At 44.4% G+C, this 22,251-nt stretch overlaps 1 protein-coding gene across 1 annotated transcript; it reads right to left on the reverse strand.

Moving 5' to 3' along the window:
- Window positions 1-596: 596 nt before the first annotated feature.
- LOC137750453 (mucin-3A-like) lies at window positions 597-21,348 on the reverse strand. The gene is given in 5 exon segments (XM_068524797.1): window positions 597-703; window positions 1,474-1,836; window positions 1,839-2,096; window positions 3,946-4,037; window positions 21,275-21,348. Coding segments are annotated over 5 exon segments (894 nt in total).
- Between the last annotated feature and the right edge of the window lie 903 nt (window positions 21,349-22,251).

The raw sequence follows: 22,251 nt of genomic DNA on the forward strand, positions 1-22,251 counted from the left end.
GCATGGGCGTGGTTACCAGGTGTGTGGTAGCACCCTGGGTGGTTTCTGTGGCTGGAATGGACAAAGTGGCTGTGATCGAGGTGGCAGGAGCTTCAGTGTGCGTGGGAGTGGTGATTTCTGTTGTGGACGTGGTGGGAGGACTAGTGGGAGTTGAAGGGCTAGAAGTTGGGTGTGTAGCAGGGATGGCGGTAATCAGGGTGGACATAGGGCTAGTGTTTGCGGTCGAAGTGGAGACTGGCTCTGTGGTTGGGGCAGGTGAAGGGGAAGATGGGATGATATTTGTGGTGGTGGGTGAGGTGCTGGAAAGAGCGAGTGTGGAGCTGAGGTCGGTGGTGAGGGTCAATGGACCAGTGGTACTCGAGGATGTCGAGTCCGCGTTGACTCCTGTCAATTTTCTTCCTGTAGAGAAATTGGTTGAAGACGTGAGGTCTGGTGTTCTTTGTGGTGTTATTGACGTGGGTGTTGTTACTATATTTGTGGTACCAGTCTTGGTTATTTTTGTTGTTGAGGTGATGGGCAATACTGTTGTTTTCGAGGTGGCAGGTGTTGAAGTGTCGGTTAGAGTTGTTATTTCTGTTTTGGTCGTAGTCACAGTACTAGTTGGAAATGGAGGGGTGGATGTAGCCTTGGTAGTAGGGATTGTGGTAATCAAAGGTGATAGTGAGGTAGTGTTTGTGGTTGTATTCAGGACTGCTTCTGTGCTCTGGGCAGGTGGAGAAGACTGAGACTTACTGGTGGGTGATGTCAAGGTATTGGTGGTCACTGAAGTAGAAGTAGTGGATGTCGAATAATTGAGTGTATTTGTGGGAGTGTCTGATTTTGTGATTGGGGGAGCAGAAGCAATCTCTGATGTTAGAGACTCTGTACCAACATCACTGGTTGTAATAAATGTGGTTTTCCTGGTTGATGAAGCATGAGGGGTTGTGTTGCTCATCTTTCCTATTTCTGTAGTGGCTACAGTGGTGGACAGTGGTCCCTTGGTAGTGGATATCGTGTATGTATCAGTGCTGGTGGGCACAGGGCTGGATTTAGATGTGGTAAGTGTGGCAGGAGTGATTGCGTTTGTAGGAGTGATTGAAGACATGGTTGGAGAAATTGAAGTAATTGAGGTGGTGAGAGTTTCTTTGGGAGTGTCAGTCACTGGAATAAGTGTCACATTCGTGGAGCTCATGGTGTTCAGAGGAGTTGTTTTCCGTGTACCTAGTTCAGTGGATGCTTCTGTAGCAACAGATACAACTTGTGTTGTAGGTGTTGTTAATATATCATTTGAAGTAGGTGCTTGAGTGATAGCTGTGGATGTCTGAAAGGTATTGACCATGTCTAGAAATGAAGCGATGTTTGTAATCAAGGTGCTATGGGTGGTGGGTGAGGTGGTGCTGAGTGTTGTTAACAAGGTGTTCCTAGTAGTTAGAGTAGGGGTAGTAGCAGAGGTAGACATGATTGTTGGGGTCGGAGACTGGGTTGCGTGGGTACTTGCAGCGGTTGGGATAGCCCTTTGTGTGGTACCGGTCACAGAGGAGATCGGAGTGTCTAGGGTTGTGTGGGTTGTTGGGACAAAGGAAGAGGGTGGGGTCGTGGTTGTGGGAGATTTCCCCGGAGTGGTGGTACTGGGAGAATTGGTCACGTCTGAGGTGACTCTCTTGGTAGTTGTCACGGGATAAGTACTGGTAATGGTTGTCCGTGGCTTCTCTGTCACAGGCGTGGTGGTGTAAGAGCTGGTGAGGGACACTTGGGTCTGTGTCATGCAGGTGGTGGTGGGGTAAGTGGTGGTGGTTACCAAGTTCGTTGGATTGATGCACTCGGTCGTGCCCATATAGACAATCTTGGTAGGTGGATGGTCTCAACCTTGGAGACAAACTTGGACGTGGGGATTGTTGAGGTGTTGGAATTGATTGGCGATTTGAGCAATGTTTCAGAAATGGATTTCAAGTGGGGGGAGGTGGTGATAGTCATAGGTATGTGTTCCCTACTATCAGGAGTGGTAGAAGTTTTGGAGGTACTCAGTGGCCGCCTTGCTGTGCCTTGAGAGTGTGGGGAGTTGCTGAGAGCAGCGTGCAAAAGCGCATTAGAGGTGGATGTGGCCCTGGCCAAAGCTCCTGTATTGGCGGTAGAACAGAGGAATTCATTGGTAGGTCGTTTTGTCGCCAAAACACCACATAGGTTACTCACTACCCCATTTTCCAGATACATGTCACAGAGGTAGGAAGTGCCACCAGTTCCTCCCGAATCAGAGGCAGTTTGGGGCTGGGGCCTTTCAAGGTTCTAAAGGCCAACATCTGTCTGCCCCCCTGGACAGCCTCCCCAAGGGGCGTTGGGTTGGGGGCACGCTTAATCCCTTGCCCACCTGTCTGAGTACTGACCTTGCAGCCCTGGGACGGCCGAGCTAAGCACGCAGGTTCAGCAGAAGGTCTTGCCTCCTCCCATCGGTACTCCCATCCCTTCTTCCTCACACACCCCGAAGTCCTTGTCCCTTCCAGTTCTCTGCGCCCCCCCCCCCACCTCCCCCTTTGGCCCACCTCTTCCCGTCTCCCTGTGACCCACTGCTGTCTGGGCTGACTCTCCTCTTTGGAGAGAGAGAGAGAACCCAGCCAATCCTGGGCTGAGGGTGGGGACACATCATGGACTTTGGGAGACGAGGGGTCAGAGAGCAGAAAGTTGCAAAGAGAATAACAAAGGCAAAAGCAGAGATTGAAGCTCAGACTTCACTGAGTTTGAGGACAAGGAGAGAGGACCACACACAGGCTGAGGAACAGGACAGAAAAGGAAACTTCCAGAAAGAGATACCTCGGCAGGCAGGCATGAGTCCTGAAGACCTTAAGGTGTAGCAGTGAGTGTTAATAATAAAAATAGCTATATTTTCCATCACCTATTCTATTTCGGCCAAGGAGTTAATTAGTTTACAAATATGAGCCCCTCCCTCTACAGATGTCATCATCCCCATCTTACAGGTGATAAAAGTGAGGGTCAAAGATCTCATAACGCTGAGGGTGACCGGCAGCCACAGCAGTTGCTAGCAGGAAACACCCAGACCTCCTGTCCGCTCGGGGGTAGCTTTCCAACTCAGACTCAGCACGTCTTTGCTCTGAGAGCTGGGGTTTCACTACTCAGCTTAGCTGGGGTGTCAGGGAGATAGGGGAGGGGATTATGAAGGTTCCTGGCCCAGAGCCCTTATAGCCAGGAGGTGGCCCTGGAGGTAAGTGAGAGGGTGGACCAGAGGACCTCTATGTTGGGAAGGTCTAAGATCAGGAGGTCAGGGGTCTAAGGTCAGGGGGTCAGGAGCACACACTGGGGGGCAGAGGGAAGGGAAGTGCAGAGTAATCCCGAGGTTCCAAAGGGGTGGGAGAGAGAGAGAGCAGGACCCCACACCAGGTGGTCTCAGAACCACCCTTTGGGAGCCATCAGGCTCTCCCCCCACAGCCCTGCCAATGACAGCTGTGCCCAGAAACATAGGCTAGGTCGGGGTGGGAGAGTTAGGGGCAGAGCTGGAGGAGGGGGCACCGGGACCAAAGGTGTAGACTCCCCAGAGAGAGGAGGGGTCCCCAGGGGCAGAGCCAGGGACCCTCAGGAGGGCTGAGCTGATGGAAGTAAAGGGAGGGATAGAATCCAGGGTGGAGAAAGCATCAGTGCTGGGGAGCGGAGCAACAAGAGGAAGGGGGCTCAGAAAACTGAATCAAAGTGGGAAGAGCGCTCTTTCAGAAACAGGTTATCCCACCCTTCCGATGCACGCGCGTCTCCTACAAACCTGCTCGATCCCAGGTGGAGAGCAGCCCCGCTGGACCCAGCTTCCCTCTCCTCCCACTGCCTGCAGTTCTCCCTGCACCAAGAGCTCTGAGGGGCCCCTCCTCAGCCTCCCCTTAGATCTCAGAGCCACCGCCCCACACACACACCCCTGTCCTGGAACATCAGGAGGGCCTCCCCAGCCCCCCCCCCACCTCGCTCCCTCACCTGTGGCCTCCAGGGAGACCCAGAGCACCCAGAGGAGGCAGAGGACCCTGAGCAGCTGCATGAGTCTGGTGCAGAGGAGGCTGGAAGCAGGGCTGGAGCCAGCACGATGCGCACAGCAGCACCCAGCTGGAAGTTATCTGCCCTGCTGGGCGTGGGGGCTGAGCATAGATAGGTTCACCTTTGCACTTCCCTTTGCCCTGCTCTTCCCCCCCCCCCTCCCCGTATCTGGCACTGCTGCAGGAAGAAAGGACTTTCTAGAAGATAAGTCAAGCCCAGGAAGTGTCAGCCGGGAAGACCTCTAACCCCAGCCTGCCTGGCCCACTCACAGCAGTTCCTAGGACATTGCCCTGCCCTTCCCTTCCCTTGCCCCCAGCCAAGAACTAGAAAAACTGGACAGAGAATACACTTGGCCAAGACCTTGGACGCTGGAGTCTGGGGCCTCTCCTTAGTTTCATTCCCAGCTGCAGGGGGCGGGGAGAGATGAAAACTTGCTCTTCTTCACTCCCTCTGCCACTCACTCTTCCCCCTCTCCATCCTGCCCTTAGCATGACTCTGGGGCTATGACCCCACCACCAGTACCAGGGAACAATGCAGAATTCCATCAGAAGTCATTTTAATATCTGAGGACTTGGACCAGGTCCCCGAAAAGGAAACACAGATGGCTAGTGGAAAGAAACAAAATGACTAGTTTGGACCCAGCAGATTACCAAGTATTAGAAACTTTGATTCTATCCAGCGTTGGGAAATGTGGGAAAATAAACACTCTTACCCAGCTGGTGAGAGTGTAAGGGGGTTGTGCTGGTTTAAAAAGGCAGTTTGGGGATTTACCTCGTGGTCCAGCGGTTAAGACTCTGCGCTCCCAATGCAGGGGGCCCAGGTTCAAACCCTGGTCAGGGAACTAGATCCGGCATGGCACAACTAAGAGCCTGCATGCAGTAAACTAAATGGTCTACATCCCACAACTAAAGATCCCACACGCCGCAATGAAGATCCCGTGTGCCACAACTAAGACCTGGCACAGCCAAATAAATAAATCTTTTTTTTAAAGAAAGGCAATTTGGTGGCATCTATGAAAATTTTAAATGCATGCTCAAGGACCCAGTAATTCCACCTTTCCATCTCTGTGTTCAAGAAGCCCTTCAAAGAGGCATTCATGAGAGTGTTTATTGCCATCCAGTTTGTTGCACTTGCAATAGAAATTGGAAACAACCCAAATTGCCCTCCATAGGAAACTAGAATGACTATGGATGTCACACTATAGGCTACCATGTTCAAATAAAAAATAATGGTACCATCATAGCAAGACTCTTGGAATGTCTTGTTCAGTGAAACCAGTAGAAACAGCTTTCTTAAAACGCACACATATATGTCCCCTATGAATACACAAACACGCACACACATACACATACATACATACATAAGTGCATTCAAACTTTGGAAGGAGGCTCACCTACTCCAATAACAGGGGTAAGTTTAGCTCAGAGAAGCATGAATGAACTAAGGTTGGAAATGATTGTCAGGCAACTTTGGCTGTATCTGTAGTTTTTACTTTTTTACTTTGACAAACATTATCTCCTTGACCAAACTCTAGGCTGGCTCCTTTGAGTCCCCCTCCTCACTAAGCCTCAACCCTGAACTATAAAGACTTGAACAGATATTACCATAGTTTCTAACCTCTCAAGGCCCCATCCCTATGATGACCCCAGCCCTCCTTAAAGTGCTTGCCTAAGAAAACTCAAGGCTGTCAAAAGACCTTACTGTTTGTTCCAGCCAACACCTGAAGACAGGGCTCCTGTCTCCTAGCCTTTATGGAGGGTAGGAGCCTAAATTTACAAGTGCCAGGTAGCAAATCGAGATGGGTTTCACGTGGACCACTCACCTCTTTTTGTAATTTTTCACTTTCCCAACATTGCTGAGCCGTTTCTTGACCTCTTGCCTACACCCTTACTCTCCCTTTAAAATGTCACTTCTGTGCAACTCAAAGTAGAGTTCACTTTATGCTAGACTCTTTTTCCTATTGCAGTAGTATATTATGGATTAAAATCTGTCCTTACCACTTTAATGTCTGGCTTTGTTTACCTTTGACAACTTGGAGACTATATGAAGGTAATTAAAAATAATTTAATTATTGAAAGTAATTAAAAGGTAATTTAAAAATAATTTAGTTTTTGAAAGTAATTAAAAAATAATTTAGTTTTTGAAAGTAATTAAAAAATAATTTAGAGGAGGATTCTGGGGAGGTTGTGGGCTAGGACACACCAGGAATCCATCTCCCCACCGAGACAACAATTGCCTTAGCAGAATCTGTCTGATGTAACTATTTCAGAATTCTAGAGTCTGTTGAAGACTTGAAACTTCCAGGGGAAGGCCTGGATAGTAAATTGCAAATTTCAGTTAATTTTGGTCAATTTTAGCTCCTTAGCACAGTAGCAGCTACCCATTCAACACCTCCAGCCACATAGCAGGTAGCTATGCATGTGTTCCAGGAGTTGCTTGCACATAGCTTGTGGTAGGCAAAAAGGACTATGTACTCCAAATATCAGGGATCTATGCTCTAATTCACTGATTGCTGCTTCTGATCACATAAGTGCAGGAAAACAGGTAGATAGCCACTGTTGTTGTACCTCCCCCCCATTCTTGCAAGAACTTCCCCCTCCATCTCAAATGACTTCTGGGTGATTTAAAGGGCCAACACCCCTCCCCCCCCTTCATTTTTTGCCTTCTCCCCTTTTGGGATTCAGACATTAAAGACTAGGACATTCAAAAACTACTGCATATACGGGGAAAATTAGAAAGTGGCCATGCATGCCCAGGGGAAGGATTAGGAAAGACCAGAGAAGACCTTAATTTGCACATTATTCTGATCCTTGGCACAGACACAGACCACAATGATCAAAAAATAAACAAAAACAAAACAAAACAAAACAAAATCCCGGCAAACTCTAGGGAAGGAGGAGAATCTGATTTCCAAAGTTGCCACACTATTAGATTCAAATGTTTATTGTTCAACGAACAAGAAACAAAATGTTAGCAAACCAAATTCAACATTACTTTAAAAGGATCACACACCATGATCAAGTGGGATTTATTCCAGGGATGCAAGAATGGTTCAATATCTGCAAATCAATCAACATGATACACCACATTAACAAAATGAAAGAGAAAAATCATATGATCATCTCATTAGACGCAGGAAAAGCACTTGGCAAAACCCAACAACTTAAGAGTTTTTAAAAACCTCTCAATGGGGCTTCCCTGGTGGCGCAGTTGTTAAGAATCTACCTGCCAATGTAGGGGACATGGATTCGAGCCCTGGTCCAGGAAGATCCCACATGCCACAGGGCAACTAAGCGCGTGCACCACAACTACAGAGCCTGCGCTCTAGAGCCCACTAGCCACAACTACTGAGCCCACGTGCCACAACTACTGAAGCCCGCGTGCCTAGAGTCCATGCTCCACAACAAGAGAAGCCACCGCCATGAGAAGCCCGTGCACCGCAACGAAGAGTAGCCCCCGCTCGACACAACTAAACAAAGCCCTCATGCAGCAACAAAAACCCAATGCAGCCAAAAAATAAATAAATAAATAAATTTATTAAAAAACCTCTCAATAAAATGGGTATGAAAGGAACATACCTCAACATAATAAAGGCCTTATATTACAAGCCCAAAGCTAACATCATACTCAATGGTGAAAAACTAAAAGCTACCCCTCTAAAATCAGGAACAAGACAAGGATGCCCACTCTTGCCCCTCTTATTCAACATAGTATTGGAAGGCCTAGGCAAAGCAATTAGGCAAGAAAAAGAAATAAAAGGCATCCAAATTGCAAAGGAAGAAGTAAAACTGTCACTAGTTACAAATGACATGATTTTCTGTATAGAAAACCCTAAAGACTCCACCAAAAAACTACTAGAAAAAAGTAAATGAATACAGTAAAGTGCAAGGAATGAAGTCAATATCCAAAAATCTGTTGCATTTCTATATCCTAACAACAAACTAACAGAAAGAGAAATTAAGGAAACAATCCCATTTATAGTGGTAAAAGAAAGCCTAGGAATAGATTTAACCGAGGAAGTGGAAGACCTGCACAATGAAAACTGTAAGACATTGTTGAAAGAAATTGAAGAAGACACAAAGAAATAGAAATAGAAAGACATGTCTTCGTGCCCCGTATAGGTGTCCCCAAGTTCCCTTCAGTTTACCCCAGTGTGCCATACACATATTCTCATTTAAAAAAAAAAAAAAGTGGGGCTTCCCTGGTGGCACAGTGGTTGAGAATCTGCCTGCCAATGCAGGGGACACGGGTTCGAGCCCTGGTCTGGGAAGATCCCACATGCCACGGAGCAACTAGGCCCGTGAGCCACAATGACTGAGCCTGCGCGTTTGGAGCCTGTGCTCCGCAACAAGAGAGGCCGCGACAGTGCGAGGCCCGCGCACCGCGATGAAGAGTGGCCCCTGCTCGCCACCAACTAGAGAAAGCTTTCGTACAGAAACGAAAACCCAACACAGCCAAAAATAAATAAATTAATTAATTTAAAAAAAAAGATATTCTGTGCTCATGGATTAGAATTCACATTGTTAAAAAGTTCATACTACCTAAAGCAATCTACAGATTCAGTGTAATCCCTATCAAAACCCCAACGATGTTTTTCACAAAACAGAACCAAAAGTTCTAAACTTTATAAGGAACTACAAAAGACTCCACCAACCTGTTCTCTGTATCAATGAGCTTTGGTTTTGTTTTAGATTCCACATATAAGTGAGATCATACAGTACTTGTCATTTTCTGTCTGAGTTATTTCACTTAGCATAATGCCCTCGAGGTCCATCCACATTGTTACAAATGTTGGGATTTCCTCCTTTGTATGGCTGAATAATATTAGATTGTGTATATATATACCACGTTTCCTTTTCCATTCATCCACTGATGGACATTCAGTTTCTTTCTATGTCTTGGCTATTGTAAATAATGCTGCAATGAATATGAGGGTGCAGGTATCTTTTCAAGTTAGTGTTTTTTTTCCCTTTGATAAATACCCAACAATGGAAATGCTAGATCCACTAGATCCATTTACTATGGTAGTTCTACTTTTGATTTTTTGAGGATCCTCCGTACTGTTTTCCATAGTGATTGCACCAATTTACATTCCCACCAAGAGTGCACAGGGGATCCCTCTTCTCCACATCCTCTCCAACACTTGTTGTTTCTTGTCTTTTTGATAACAGCCATTATAACAGGTGTTAAGTGATATCTCACTGTAATTTTGCTTAGCATTTCCCTGATGATAAGTGATGTTGAGCACATTTTCATGTACCTGTTGGCTATCTGTGTGTCTGTAGTATGTTTATGATATAGGAATGTCATGGGTAAAATGTTTTTCAATATATTTTTTGAAACTTCTGTTTCCATGTGAAGTTTGTTCCTTGTGAAGTTATTTCCATTAATTAATATCCCCCTCCCTCACCCCCGCTCATCTCTCCTTCCTTGTTTGTTTCATGTATCCATAGTGATTCCTAGGATAGAATCGAGTGCCTAGCTCACACTATTCAGGAACCTAAGATCATAAAGTGCCATTTCAAGTGGCAGCCAGTTCTGTTCTTAACTTTCATTTTGGCATTTTTATTTTATTACCACCGTTTCTATAAATCCATTATAAGGTTTATGATTTAATGCAAACACTCTAGCCTGAGAAAAGAAGGTTGGGGGGGGGGGAGGGAGTGAGGGAACAAGAATTTGCCAGTTTCTGTGTGCAATATGACTTGATATTATTGCCATCATTTTCTTTCTTATGAGGACTAACACCCTGTTTAATCTAAGTATGGGATTTATCCTCTTAGGAAGAATGCTCACATTAAGTTAGAGAAATGAATGCCACCATTTATAGATTTATGAGTTTGAAAAAAAAACTCACAGAAAGCTTGTACAAATATTTCTCACATGGCAATTGATTTCTGAGGATTGCATATAAGGAAGACCAGGTCAGCTTGAGGATATTTCTGAAGGTTCAACAATATGATATCAACTCAAGGAAATTGAATCTCACTTTTCCCTGGCATTTATTTCTTCTTTTACTCAGTCTTCTTCCTAAAGTCTGTTATATTAGGAAGTTCTGTTAACACTAGCCTACCCCATACAGTCAGGCCAGGAACAACTATTGCTTTCCTATAACTACAGAGGGTGCTATTGGCCTGCTATTTATAATGCCAACAGAATACTGAACAGTAAACACTCACCTAAAACATGATTGAAGCTTTGGGCCACAGCTAATGGAACTGAAAGAACTATCTGTTGAGTTTCTCAGACCATAAGCTGTTACTCAGTTTTCACTTCTTGTTAGTTATAGTCTTGCTGCTTCCAAGCTCTTGGTTTTTTTGGTTTTTTTGGGTTTTTTGGTTTTTTGGTTTTTTGTCTTTGTTTTCTGGTTGGAAAAGTTGCTTTTGTAAGAGTATGTATTTATAAGTACAAATTTGCTCTTAAGGTTTATTTGTTTTTGTTCGTCTGTTTAAGAAATTAATGCACAAGTCTTCTTTTGGCTTTGGAGAACCTCAGTTCTTGCTGAGTTTGGACTTTTTTTCCATCCTGATATCTAGATCAACTTCCACCTCGAACCATGCTAGTAAACGTTTTTGGCTCCAAACCTTAGGAATGTTTTAGAAATTAAAACTGGTTTTTCCCTGTTGGTGACCTTAAAGACTATGCTTAGGAGTTTTAAGAGTTCTATTCTCTAACTGCAATTTTAAGTAGCTACAGCATGACTTGTCTTGGTGAATTTGTTAAAGTGTGCATTTTATTCAAAAGTAAAATTTAAGACAAAACATATACTAAACACACAGATATCTAGAAAACTTGGCTTGTGGTACACATGATGGATTACTAAGTAACTGTTATAGGTAGCTTTTGTGTCACACTTTTCATTCCTGGGTATTGTTTTTACAATTCAGTTCCATTTTTATGATGTGAATGAATACCATATTTAAAAAATATTACCAGGCGAGTACCATTCTTATACTTTATACTACAGGAAATTGAGTTTAATGGGTTTAAAATGAGTCCATTGTTGATTGGACTATAAAAAGCAAACTACTTCTCCTCAAGTTTACATGGAACGTTCACCAAGATAGACTACATCCTGGGCAATAAAACACACCTGAACAAATTTAAAATAGAAATCACACAATGTCTGCTCTCAGATGACAAGGGAATTAAACTAGAAATCACTAATAGAAAGATAACGAAAAACATCAGACTATGTGGAGATTAAACAACACACTTCTAAATAACACATGAGACAAAGAAGAAATCTCAAGAGAAACTTTAAAATATTTTGAACTAAATGAAAATGAAAACACAACTTATCAAAATTTGTGGGATGCAGTGAAAGCAGTGCTTAGATGGAAATGTATAGCATTGAATGCATATATTAGAAAAGAAGATGCAAAATTAGTCATCTAAGTTTCCACCTTAGGAAACTAAAAAAAAAGAAGAGCAAATTAAATCTAGAGTCAGCAGAAGAAAAGAACAATAAGAATTAAAGAAGTCAATGAAATTGACAACAGGAAATCAAGAGAGAAAAATCGGGAATTCCCTTGTGGCACAGTGGTTAAGAATCCGCCTGCCAATGCAGGGGACACGGGTTCGATCCCTGGTCCAGGAAGATCCCACATGCTGCGGAGCAACTAAGTTCATGCGCCACAACTACTGAGCCTGCGCTCTAGAGCCCGCGAGCCACAACTACTGAAGACTGCACGCCCTAGGGCCCACGCACCACAACTACTGGAGCCGGCATGCTGCAACTACTGAAGCCCTCACACCTAGAGCCCGTGCTGTGCAACAAGAGAAGCCACCACAGTGAGAAGCCCACGCGCCGCAACTAAGATTAGCCCCTGCTCACCGCAACTAGAGAAAGCCCAGGCACAGCAACGAAGACCCAGTGCAGCCAAGAATATAAAAAATAAATTAAAATTTTAAAAAAGAGAGAGAAAAATCAATGTAACCGAAATCTAGTTCTTTGAAAAGATCAATCAAATCAATAAGACTCTAGCCTGGCTCACTAAGAAAAGAAGAGAAAGGACACAAGCTACTAACATAGAAATGAAAGAGGGGACATCACTATAGATCCCCTGGACATTAAAAAGATTATAAAGGAATACTAAGAACAACTCTATGCCCACAAATTTGATAACCCAGATAAAATGGACCAGTTTTCTTTTTGGTTCGAAAACTAACCCCCGTACACGCAGGGCAAGGAGAGACTGAAGAAAGAGGCAGACCACTCCAGATTGGTAGGTGGCAGTTCTAATGAGCAAGGGAACTTACCAGGCTTGTGTTGGGCTGCTCACAAGATGAGTAGTTTTCTGCACCCACTTGCCAAATCTTAAAAGTTTCTATACAGGCCTTACCTGGGTTCAGTCACTGTCTAGATGGTCTCAACAGCATATTGCTCTCTCAAGCCTGCGTCCTTGAAAATGGCTCCCACTTTGAGAACAGTGGGGAGAGTGTATATTCCAAGCACAGGTCGGGGGGGGGGGTGGGTGAGGAGCTTCTGATTGTCCAGGTGCAGATCCTGGGTCAAAACACAAAGAGCCCCATGATCTGAACCACTGATTTACTAAGTCCCCTAGGTTGGGGGGTCGGATCACTCGGGGTGTTCACTTGTGTCTTCATGTGATTTAATAAGATGGCACACTGGCAGACTCATTAGCTATGAACACACAATATTCTGTTTGGATAATGGCACAGATGCCTCCTTGTAAGGCAGTAATAATGTTCAAGACCCTTCTCTTTTAGAGGACAACCTTTCTCTTTAGAGATATTTCAACGTTCAGTAAGGACAAGCTTTGTTGGTTGTCACTTAAGCCTTGCTGGGTGAATTTAGTAAGGACTATAATGTCCTCCAGGACAATGGAGGGAACAAAGTCAGCAGCCAAATGATTCTATCTGTAGGAAACAGAACGTGCCCACCTGGTCTTGAGGAGAGGGAGGTTGGCAGCTTTAGGAACTTGACCTGGTTGTACATACCGTACAAGTTGGGTGGGGGAGGCAGCACTGTCAGGTGGGCTGGGGGCCGGATATGCCAGACCAGGACCCCCACCTTCTCCCCTCAGTGGTGCGTGTTCCATTCCAGGTACTGAGAGTTTCAACAGGTCCAGCTTGTAGCAGGACAATGGGATCCCAGTGGAGACTGAGTAGTTGCTCCTCACCCAAGGGTGTGAAGTAATTCACCCATCCTGGTGAGATATCTCATTGCAAATTCCAGTAGATAATGCCTTTCCCAGGCATGATGGGGCTTGGTATTCTCAACAGCATAGCACATTGATCCACGGTGACAGTCAGGGTAATGTCTGTCTTCCACCACTTTCACCGCTTTACCGTGTTGGGTGTCTTGACAGGAGTCCCCACTCTGGCATGTGGGGCATCGGGCCTTACTGGTTGATCATTTCAATATATAAAATCACTTAAATGTATTAAAAGATTAAATAGTACTTTAGTCCACCCAGCCAAGTTGGTTTTTACCTGTTAGTAATTTAATCTGCTACTTATTAAATATTAATTTCATTATTTTTTACCAACCCTGCTACTTGCAGGTTATAGGGGAGAGGGGTCCTCCATTCAATGTCACGTTCTTTTGTCCAGTCTTGCACGTCATGACCTTTGAAACGTGACTCCCAATCACTGTCTGTTCAACAAGGGTGTCCATACATGGCACTCAGCTTCTCTAATCCACTAATGGTGGCACCTGGTTTGCAAGGAGACAGGGAAAAGCTTGGGTTAAGCCAGACACAGTGTCCACACAAACCAGGGCAGGTTTAGAGCCCCCACTCGGAGGGAGGAGGCTGATATAATAAATTTGCCAATCCCTCACCAACTGGAATTCTAGTGGGTGGCCCCAGACTCTTTTGGTGGTTGCCTTGGGTGTTGTTTAGAACTCTCAGGATATGCTGTTACTGCATTATCCAAGTCACTGTATTTCAAGGGCAATCCAGCATCCTTGATGATACACCATCCCACCTAGGCACTGAGGTGGCCACTCTTTCTGCTGTGGTACCCAATCTACTCTATCTACTGAAGGGTCAGTTGCTAGGGCTCATATCCAAGCTAGGGCATCAGCTTCCTGATTGCCAGGGGGTGTCAATGCCTTATGAGCTGGGATGTGGGAAACAGTGAGGACTGCCTCAGGCTCTTGCAGGTGAACCAAAATGTCCCTTCACACATCCTGACCCCACAAGTGCCCACTCATGAATCATCCACCCCTTGGCTTCCCCTTGTCCAAGCCACAGGGTTAATCTCTTTAGAACAGCCCAGCACAAAGGGCTAAAAACCAGGGCTCATGAATGATCACCAGTCAAACTACTCTGAGTTCCACCCATTGGTGGCTGCAGTTTAGTCCCTTCCGAGAGCTCCACCTGGAGGAGCAGTGTACACTGCTAGGAGCTGCTGCTCTGTGGGGGTATATGGGTATTCTGTCCCCTTCCAGAGCTGGGACCAAAATCCTAGGGGCACTCTCCCCTTCCGTTGTCTCTGCCACAGTGTCTGACCCATGCCTTCTGGTGTCACAGACACATCTAACTCAAATGACTGCCCTACTTAGGCGATACCCAGAGCTACTTCACTAGTATTTTGCCTTCTCGAAAGTAGTTTGCTGCTCTGATCCCCAGTCCCATGCGTACCTTTCGTTACCTGGAAGCACAGAAGTGGAGGCACTGTGCCAGGTGGGGAATAAAAGTCCTCTTAAAACCCCCAAATCCCTACAAAGTCTTGCATCTCCTTTACATTCTTAGGGGTTGGATAGGCTTGCATCTTACCAAACACAGCTTCTGGGACAACACGCATCTCACTCGACCGAACGACTCCAAAATCCTTACAGCTGTGCTTGGGCCATGAATTTTCTGTGGGTTCACCGCCCAACTCCCTCACAGGTGTTCCAACAAAGCCTGCAGAGTGTCCTGCACCGGAGGCAAGTCTCCACATGTTAACATTAATCATCCATGTAATGGGCCCATTTTACTGGGGTGGGGAAGGAGAACAGGTACAGGTTTGGGGCTACCATCCCATGACATATGTGCCGGTAGCCTCGGGGAGCACTTGAAATGTCCCCTGTTGCCCCTCCCAGGTGAAGACAAATTGATCTTGTGACTCAGTGGCCAGGGCAGAACTGATAAAGGCATTTGTTAAGTCCAGTACCACGTGTACTGGACTCCTGTACAGTGCATACTGTTCACGTACTCCCAGGACCATGGCCAAGGTGTCTAGGATGGTGGTAATGTGAGGCTCAGCCCCACAGATGGGCAGCACTACCTTGTTCAATTCTCGGTTGTCCAGCATCATCCACGTGAACCATCTGGCTTTTTTACCAGGCATTCTGGGCGGCTGAAAGCACTATGGGCGGGGCGTAAAATACCCACGCAGTGCAGTTTGTGGACAACTTCTCCTATCTCCTTATGCCCCCCCAGGCAATTCATATGGCGTGACAGTTACCACTCTTTGAGGGAAGGGCAAGCTTACCAGCTCCCAGTTGCTGTTTCCCCTCAGCACTGGTTTGATTCACACAGAAGCGGAAATCACAGATAGAGGTTGCAGAGTTTGACCTGGTAGGATGCCAAGGCTTATGTTCTCTGTATTAGAGAGGTAAAAACTTCATATTCTCTGGGAGTAGAATACCCAATTTTCAGTGTCAAAAGGACCTTCCTGATCATGACTGTTTGCTCTCCCTAACAGGTGAGGGGGCCAGAAGACGGAGGGTGACCATGCACTAGAGTCCATTGAGCACCAGCATCCGCCAGAGCTGTCACATTTTGTTTATTTCTGGGAGACCAGTGAATAGTGAGCTCAACATGAGGCCTTTGATTGCCTACGAGAGCCCTCACCTGGAGGCAATCTTGACCTGCATCCTATACCCGGGGTGTGGGAGGCACCCACCCCAAAGAGAACTCTATCCCTGATGTCTCTGCTGGAACAGGTAGGGCATTGGGGATGGTAGGGGCAGATGGGGCAGGTCTGAGCTGTTGTTTGGGTTTTAAGGCTTTCTGCAGGTTGACCCACCCAGCAATGTGTTGTCAGTCCATCTGTTCAGGTGAGGTTCCCACAGCCATGGAGTCAAACACATTTGCTTCCAGGTTTCTTCCCCAACCCTTTACAGCCAATTAGGATAGCCCTTTTGGCTTTCTGAGCTCCTTCTTAGTCTCTGGTCTTTCCCAGGGCCTGTGTCCATTCCTGGGATTTGTCAGTTTCCCCTAGATCAGCAATGGATTGCCAAACATCATCAGGGACTTCCCTGGCGGTCCAGTGGTTAAGACTCTGTGCTCCCAATGCAGGGGGCATGGGTTCGATCCCTGGCAGGGGACCTAAGATCCCGCATGCCTCACAGTGTGACCAAAAAAAAAAAAAAAAATTTTTTTTTAATAAATAAATATCTTGTGCCACAACTGGGCTCAGCATTGCTATCCCATTCCACTGCAGGTGGTGGGGGCGGACGAGAGCATCTTAACTCTCATTCCTGCAGTGAATGTGGCTCAATCAGGGCCTTCAAAGACAGGGGCATAGACTACCTGTCTCATTCCCAACTCCCTAAGAATTTGTTGTACCTCCTCTATAGATTTCCAGGGTCCCGTATGCCCAGGAAGGTCCCTGTCATTGGGCAAGCCTCCCCTCAGGAGAGAATAAGCCAATCTATAAGGGAGTGAGGACCTGGACCCTCCCGCCAACCCCAGCACCACGCAGGTGCTGTCGGAGGGTAGAGTGTCTGATGTTGGACATCTTCTCTGCCTCCTGCCCAGTCAAAGAAACCATAGCTGCTCATATCCCACGGCTGCACCAACCGTGCCTGGTAACTTTCCCTGGCCTTTGGCTGGAATTTAGCACCTATATCCATAAGCTCAGCGGGTGTGTATTCTTTCATCATGAATCTTTCCTGGATTGGGGGCTCCTGTCCCTAACCCTGGCTGGGGTTGCTGTGGCTGTGCTTTTGTTTTCCTTTGTATTTGATTGGAGTCATAGTTACACAACTTTGTGAATCTACTAAAAACTGCTGAATTGTACACTTTAAAAAGGTGAATTGGGTAGTATATCTCAATAAATAAATGTTTTTAAAAATTAGTAAAGATTGGGTGGGGGTGGGGTGAGAAAAAAACTAGAAAATATTGTTCTCATGAGCCTTTTTGGAAAATAAAAAATACTAAAAGAAAAAAGTCAGCCAAGAGATGAGTGGACAAATTACTAACTCTGATCACTGAATCTCTCTAACTGATGAAGTAAAACTAAAAACAATATGAGGATTATAGTTAAAAGATAATGAATACATTATAAAATCTAACGATGTAAAAATATGTATTGTTAATTGGGAGGGGAAAATGAAGTTTAAGTATGACTTCCTTACCTTTTACAGCCAGACATTTATATACATCATTTAAAACTGATTAACAAGTAATGAACTTATAAAACTACTGAACAGTACAAAGGTAAATATTAAGAAAGATAAGATAAGCAATAAGGTACTACTGTACAGCACAGGGAACTATATTCAATATCTTATAACAGCCTATAATGAAAAAGAATGTGAAAAAGATTATATATATGTATGACTGAATCACTTTGCTATACACCAGAATCTAACACAACATTGTAAATCAACTACACTAAAAAAACTAAAAGATTAAAAAATAAAAAGATAATAAATACAAACAAAGGAAGTGAAGGACGGGAAGGCAGAAGAAGAAAAGTATATTGATCTAATTATTGCTCATAGCAGGGAATTCATTCCTAAAGAAACAGAATTACAGCTACGGTATAAGTTACATATTCTATAACAGTAACCATAGTAAAATAATTTAATATTCCAAATTATCAGAAGAAACAAACACAAAAGAAAGCAGAGCCCAAACAATAAAAGTGTTTTTAAGTTATAAAGCATAGGGGGGGGAAATGTGAGAAAAAAAAAAAAAGTCATATAAATACAAGAAAATGAATTAAGCTCACCTACTTTGTAAAAAGACTTTAACAATGGCACAAAAAGGAAAACCCAACTCTACTGCATACAAAAGACACATCTCAAAGTGATTCAGAAACTTTTAAAAAACATTTTAATTATATTAGAGTGTAGTTGATTTACAATGTTGTGTTAGTTTCAGGTGTACAGCAAAGTGATTCAATTATAAATACATATACTTATATCATTCTTTTTTAGATTCTTTTCTTGATTCAGAAACTTTTGATGGCCAAAAGTTTCCTAGGCAAATGCAAACAAGAAAGCGAAGGTCATAATATTGTTATTATTTTTGTATTATAATATTATTCTTTTATTCCTTACTTCCTTTCTATAAATTTTTATTATTTTTCTTTGGAATATCTGCCAAGGCATCCAAGGCTCATAATTTTGGCAATCTGTGTGCCAGCAATTAGAGCACAATGTTTTGAAAATAGCAAAGATCCAGTATGTTGATTCACAGACATAGTTGCAATACAAAGGGAAAGAGGAAAAATCCAAGGACTGAAGTACATCCTGGTTTCAATTCTTACATTAAAATTACATTGAGATATAACATTGTACAACTTAATTTTTAACCTTATTTGCCATGCCTTAGAATCTTTTCTAACTAAAAATCAAACAGAAACCCCACAGAAGAATATTGTTTGGTATTGCTCTGGTAACCCATGCAATTTGTGTGCAGGCCTATAAACTGTTAATCTGAATCTATAATTTTATATTTCAAGATGCCTCCACCTATCACTCACCTCAGATTAAATGAAACCGAAAATAAACATGGGTTAAAACATGCAAAGCTTCCCCATCCAAACTGAGATCATAGAGTAACTCAAAATATATAAAGTATCAAATCCAAACATTTTAATGTTGTACTGTGTGCATTCCCTAATTGTACTGTATAATTCCTACTATACTTCTCATTTTTGTAGAAAAAGGCAGTAAGTATCCATTTTAAAATACACCAAAAATATTTTTATTCAAAATTTTTTATACTCAGCAGCTCAAAATTTTTTATATTCAACAGAAATAGAGATGGCAAATTCTATGAGGCTTCATATTCAACTAAATTCCAACTCATTAAAATTGGTTTTCTTTTACTTTAAAAAAATTATCGTACAGTAAAATTGACTTTTTGGTGTACAATGCAATGAATTTTAACACAGGTCTAGATTCACGCAGCCACCACTACAATCAGAACACAAAACAATTCTCCCAGCCCAGAAACCTCCCTCCGTGCTCTCTTTGCTGTCACAACCTCTTCCCACCCCTAGCTTCTGAAAACTCCTGATCTGTCCACTATCCCTGAGCTGTGTGAGAACGTCACATAAATGGATCTTTTGAGATTGGCTTCTTTCTCTCAGCATAATGCCTTTGAGATTCATCCAAGTTATTGGTGTATCAATAGCAGTTCTTTCATTTTTATCTCTGACTTATTCCATGGTATGGATGTACCACAGTTTATTTACTCATTCACCGCTGGAGGGCCATTTGGATTGTTTCCAGTGTGTGACATTTCTGTGTGAACTGAAAATTTCACTTTGCTAGTGCAAACACCCAAGAGAGGGCTTGATGGGTCATATGGTGAGTGTATATTTACTTGGTAAGAAACTGCCAAACTGTTCTCCAGAGCAGCTGCACCATCTCGCACTCCCGACAGCAATGTATATTTGCTCTCCAGCCCCATCAGCACTTTACCAAGTGTCAGTGCTTTTTTAATTTTAGCCATTCTCATAGGTGTGTAATGGTGTTTCACTGTGGTTTCAATTTGCATTCCCTTAATGACTAGCAGTGATGAACATCTTTTGATATTCTTATTTACCATTTATATATCCTCTTTGGTGAAGTATCTGTTCAAGTCTTATTCACTTTTCAGTTGAGTCGTTTGTTTTCTTACAGTTGAATTTTGAGAGTTCTTTATAAATTCTGAATACAAGTCCCTTTTCAGACATGTGATTTGTAAATATTTTCTCCCATTCTGTAGTTTATTTCATTCTCTTAGCAGTGTCTCTCACAGAGCAAAAGTTTTTAATTTTGACAAAATCCAATGTATCCATTTGTTTCCTTCTATAGACGGTGCTTTGGGTACCACAAAAGACACTTTCTAATGGCAGGGTGTACAATTCACAATGAAGATATGAAAGTTATGAACATCTATGCACCAATTTGCAACGCATCAACATTTTTTGAGCTAAACTTATACAAAATATAAGAAGAAACAGACAGAAGCATGTGAGTAACAGAAAACTAATTCATTTCTCTCAGCCCAGGATAAATCAAATGGACCAAAAAAGAAATGAATGTAGAAAGGGTTTAATAGAATATAAAAAGCCTGAATAACATACTAAGGCAAATCTGATTCATCTATATAATGAATACTGTATCCTGAAAACAGATCTTTTTTGCAGGTGCCAATGGAACATTCTAATGCAGACTTTACCATGCATTAGACCAAAGAAAGAAAACACATCCCCAAAAGAATTCTACAGTATTTCATCAGTGGTCAGGGAAGAGTCAGAGAGGTGGGGCCTGGGGCTGCACTGGGCTGTGGGTCCTGAGAGCGACTCAGAAAGCGCTAACCTCCTCTGACCATGGGCAACCCATGCCCTCAGGCCCTGGCCAGGCTGAGGAGAGTGGTATCCTGCTGTAGGGAGGGGTCTCTGGGTGTGGGAGTGGAGTGGAGTGGAGTGGAGTGGAGGTGTGAGGTCCCCAATTGTGAGGAGGAAGCATCCCTGGAAACTGCAGGGACCATCACCTGTCCTTCTCCCCCCAAGTTTATCCTGGTTCCGCTCTTGCCCCTCAAAACGCCGGGGCAAGACCCTCGCACCTCTCACCCAGACCCCATCATCTTCATGGTCCAAGATAGCTGGAAGGTCTGACAGGCAGAATCCCAGGAGGGAGTGAGCAAGGGAGGGAGGGAGGGAGGGCGGGCGGGACAGAAGGCAGGAAGGGAGGAGGGGAGAGTGGGAGGCAAGTAGGAAGCTGTCCCTGCAAGCGCAGGGACCCACCCCCATCCCTTTTCATTTCTCAGACTCTAGGAGTTAACTTTCTGGAAGTCACAGAAGAGTTGACTGGCTCTGAAGCACAACCCCATCTCAGGCCAGAGTTCCCATCCAAAATCCAGGGCCTCCACTTACCAGCTGATGAAAGTAAGCAAAAGCTTAACCTCTCTGTGTGTCAGTTTCAGTTTCCTGACTGTTAATGTGCAAGGATTACAGGATGTATCCCTTTGGAATGTTGTGAGCGAGAATGAAATAGGATGATGCTTTGCCACGCGATCAGTCCAGCAGCTGGCAAACAAGCCCCCAGTAAATGCTGATGTGGAAGTAACGCTGAGTCTGGGCTACTCACCAACCCCACTCTGGTGTCCGCATGTTGTAGACATTCACCTCGGGGCTACAGCTGTCCGCAGGACCACTGGCCATGCGGCTAACCTTGCAGGCAGCCCCAGACAGGCCCTGCTGGCCTCTGCACCACTCCTGGATCCGATGCTTGGTGTCCCTGGACCACAGCCAGGTTCATTCAAGGAACCTCTGCTTTGGGATGGCTCTCATTGGCTGGCTGATACCTGCAGGGCAGCCAGGAGCAGCTGGAAACATTTACAGGAGCTCCCTGGGTGTCATAGATAGTACTTAGTTCAACCTTTCCAGCTGTTCCCAAGAAGTCATCCAAGATGCATTGCTAACATTTAAACCGAATCCATCATCAGGGTTGCCTGAAGCCTGTGTGAAACCAGGATCTGAGCGGGCAACAGGTCAGCGCTCCAGCATCCATCAGGTGGGTGCTGAGTCACACTCCTGGATCCTGAGTTCCTTCAGGGTTCTGACACAGAGCAGATAAATGATAACACGGGGCTAAATGCACTCACTGTGAATTAAATTACACTTTTCATTTCTTTCGGAACCATTATAGCTTATGGATGGAAATCAACCCCAGGGGTGTCCGGATGTCTATAAGTAATCAGTCTGGGTCACAGGGATATGAAACCCCGGCTCCACCCTGTCCTCAGCTAGAAAAGGGGAGAAAATAAAGGATGTGTGATGAACTGCATGGGAAAAACTGTGAACTGGTTAAATATTTAACAGAACTGTGAAAATAAAATTAGACTATCCAGAGATTGGCTTAAAAATGTGTGAAATACTCAAAACTAGCAAAAGAGGAGAAAGGTAAAAACAGGATGGACGGGTGAGTCCAAGGAGGAATCATATGAAATGATGAAACTTGGATCAAGTATGAATGTTAGGCCAACCTTCAGAAGGGGTCACAGGGAGGGGTGGGGAGAGGGGAGGAAAGTCTCCCGCATGGCTCAGGCTCCCAACTCTGCAGGT

The sequence above is a fragment of the Eschrichtius robustus genome, chromosome 16, assembly GCF_028021215.1.
Source record: "Eschrichtius robustus isolate mEscRob2 chromosome 16, mEscRob2.pri, whole genome shotgun sequence".
Classification (NCBI taxonomy): Eukaryota; Metazoa; Chordata; class Mammalia; order Artiodactyla; family Eschrichtiidae; genus Eschrichtius; species Eschrichtius robustus.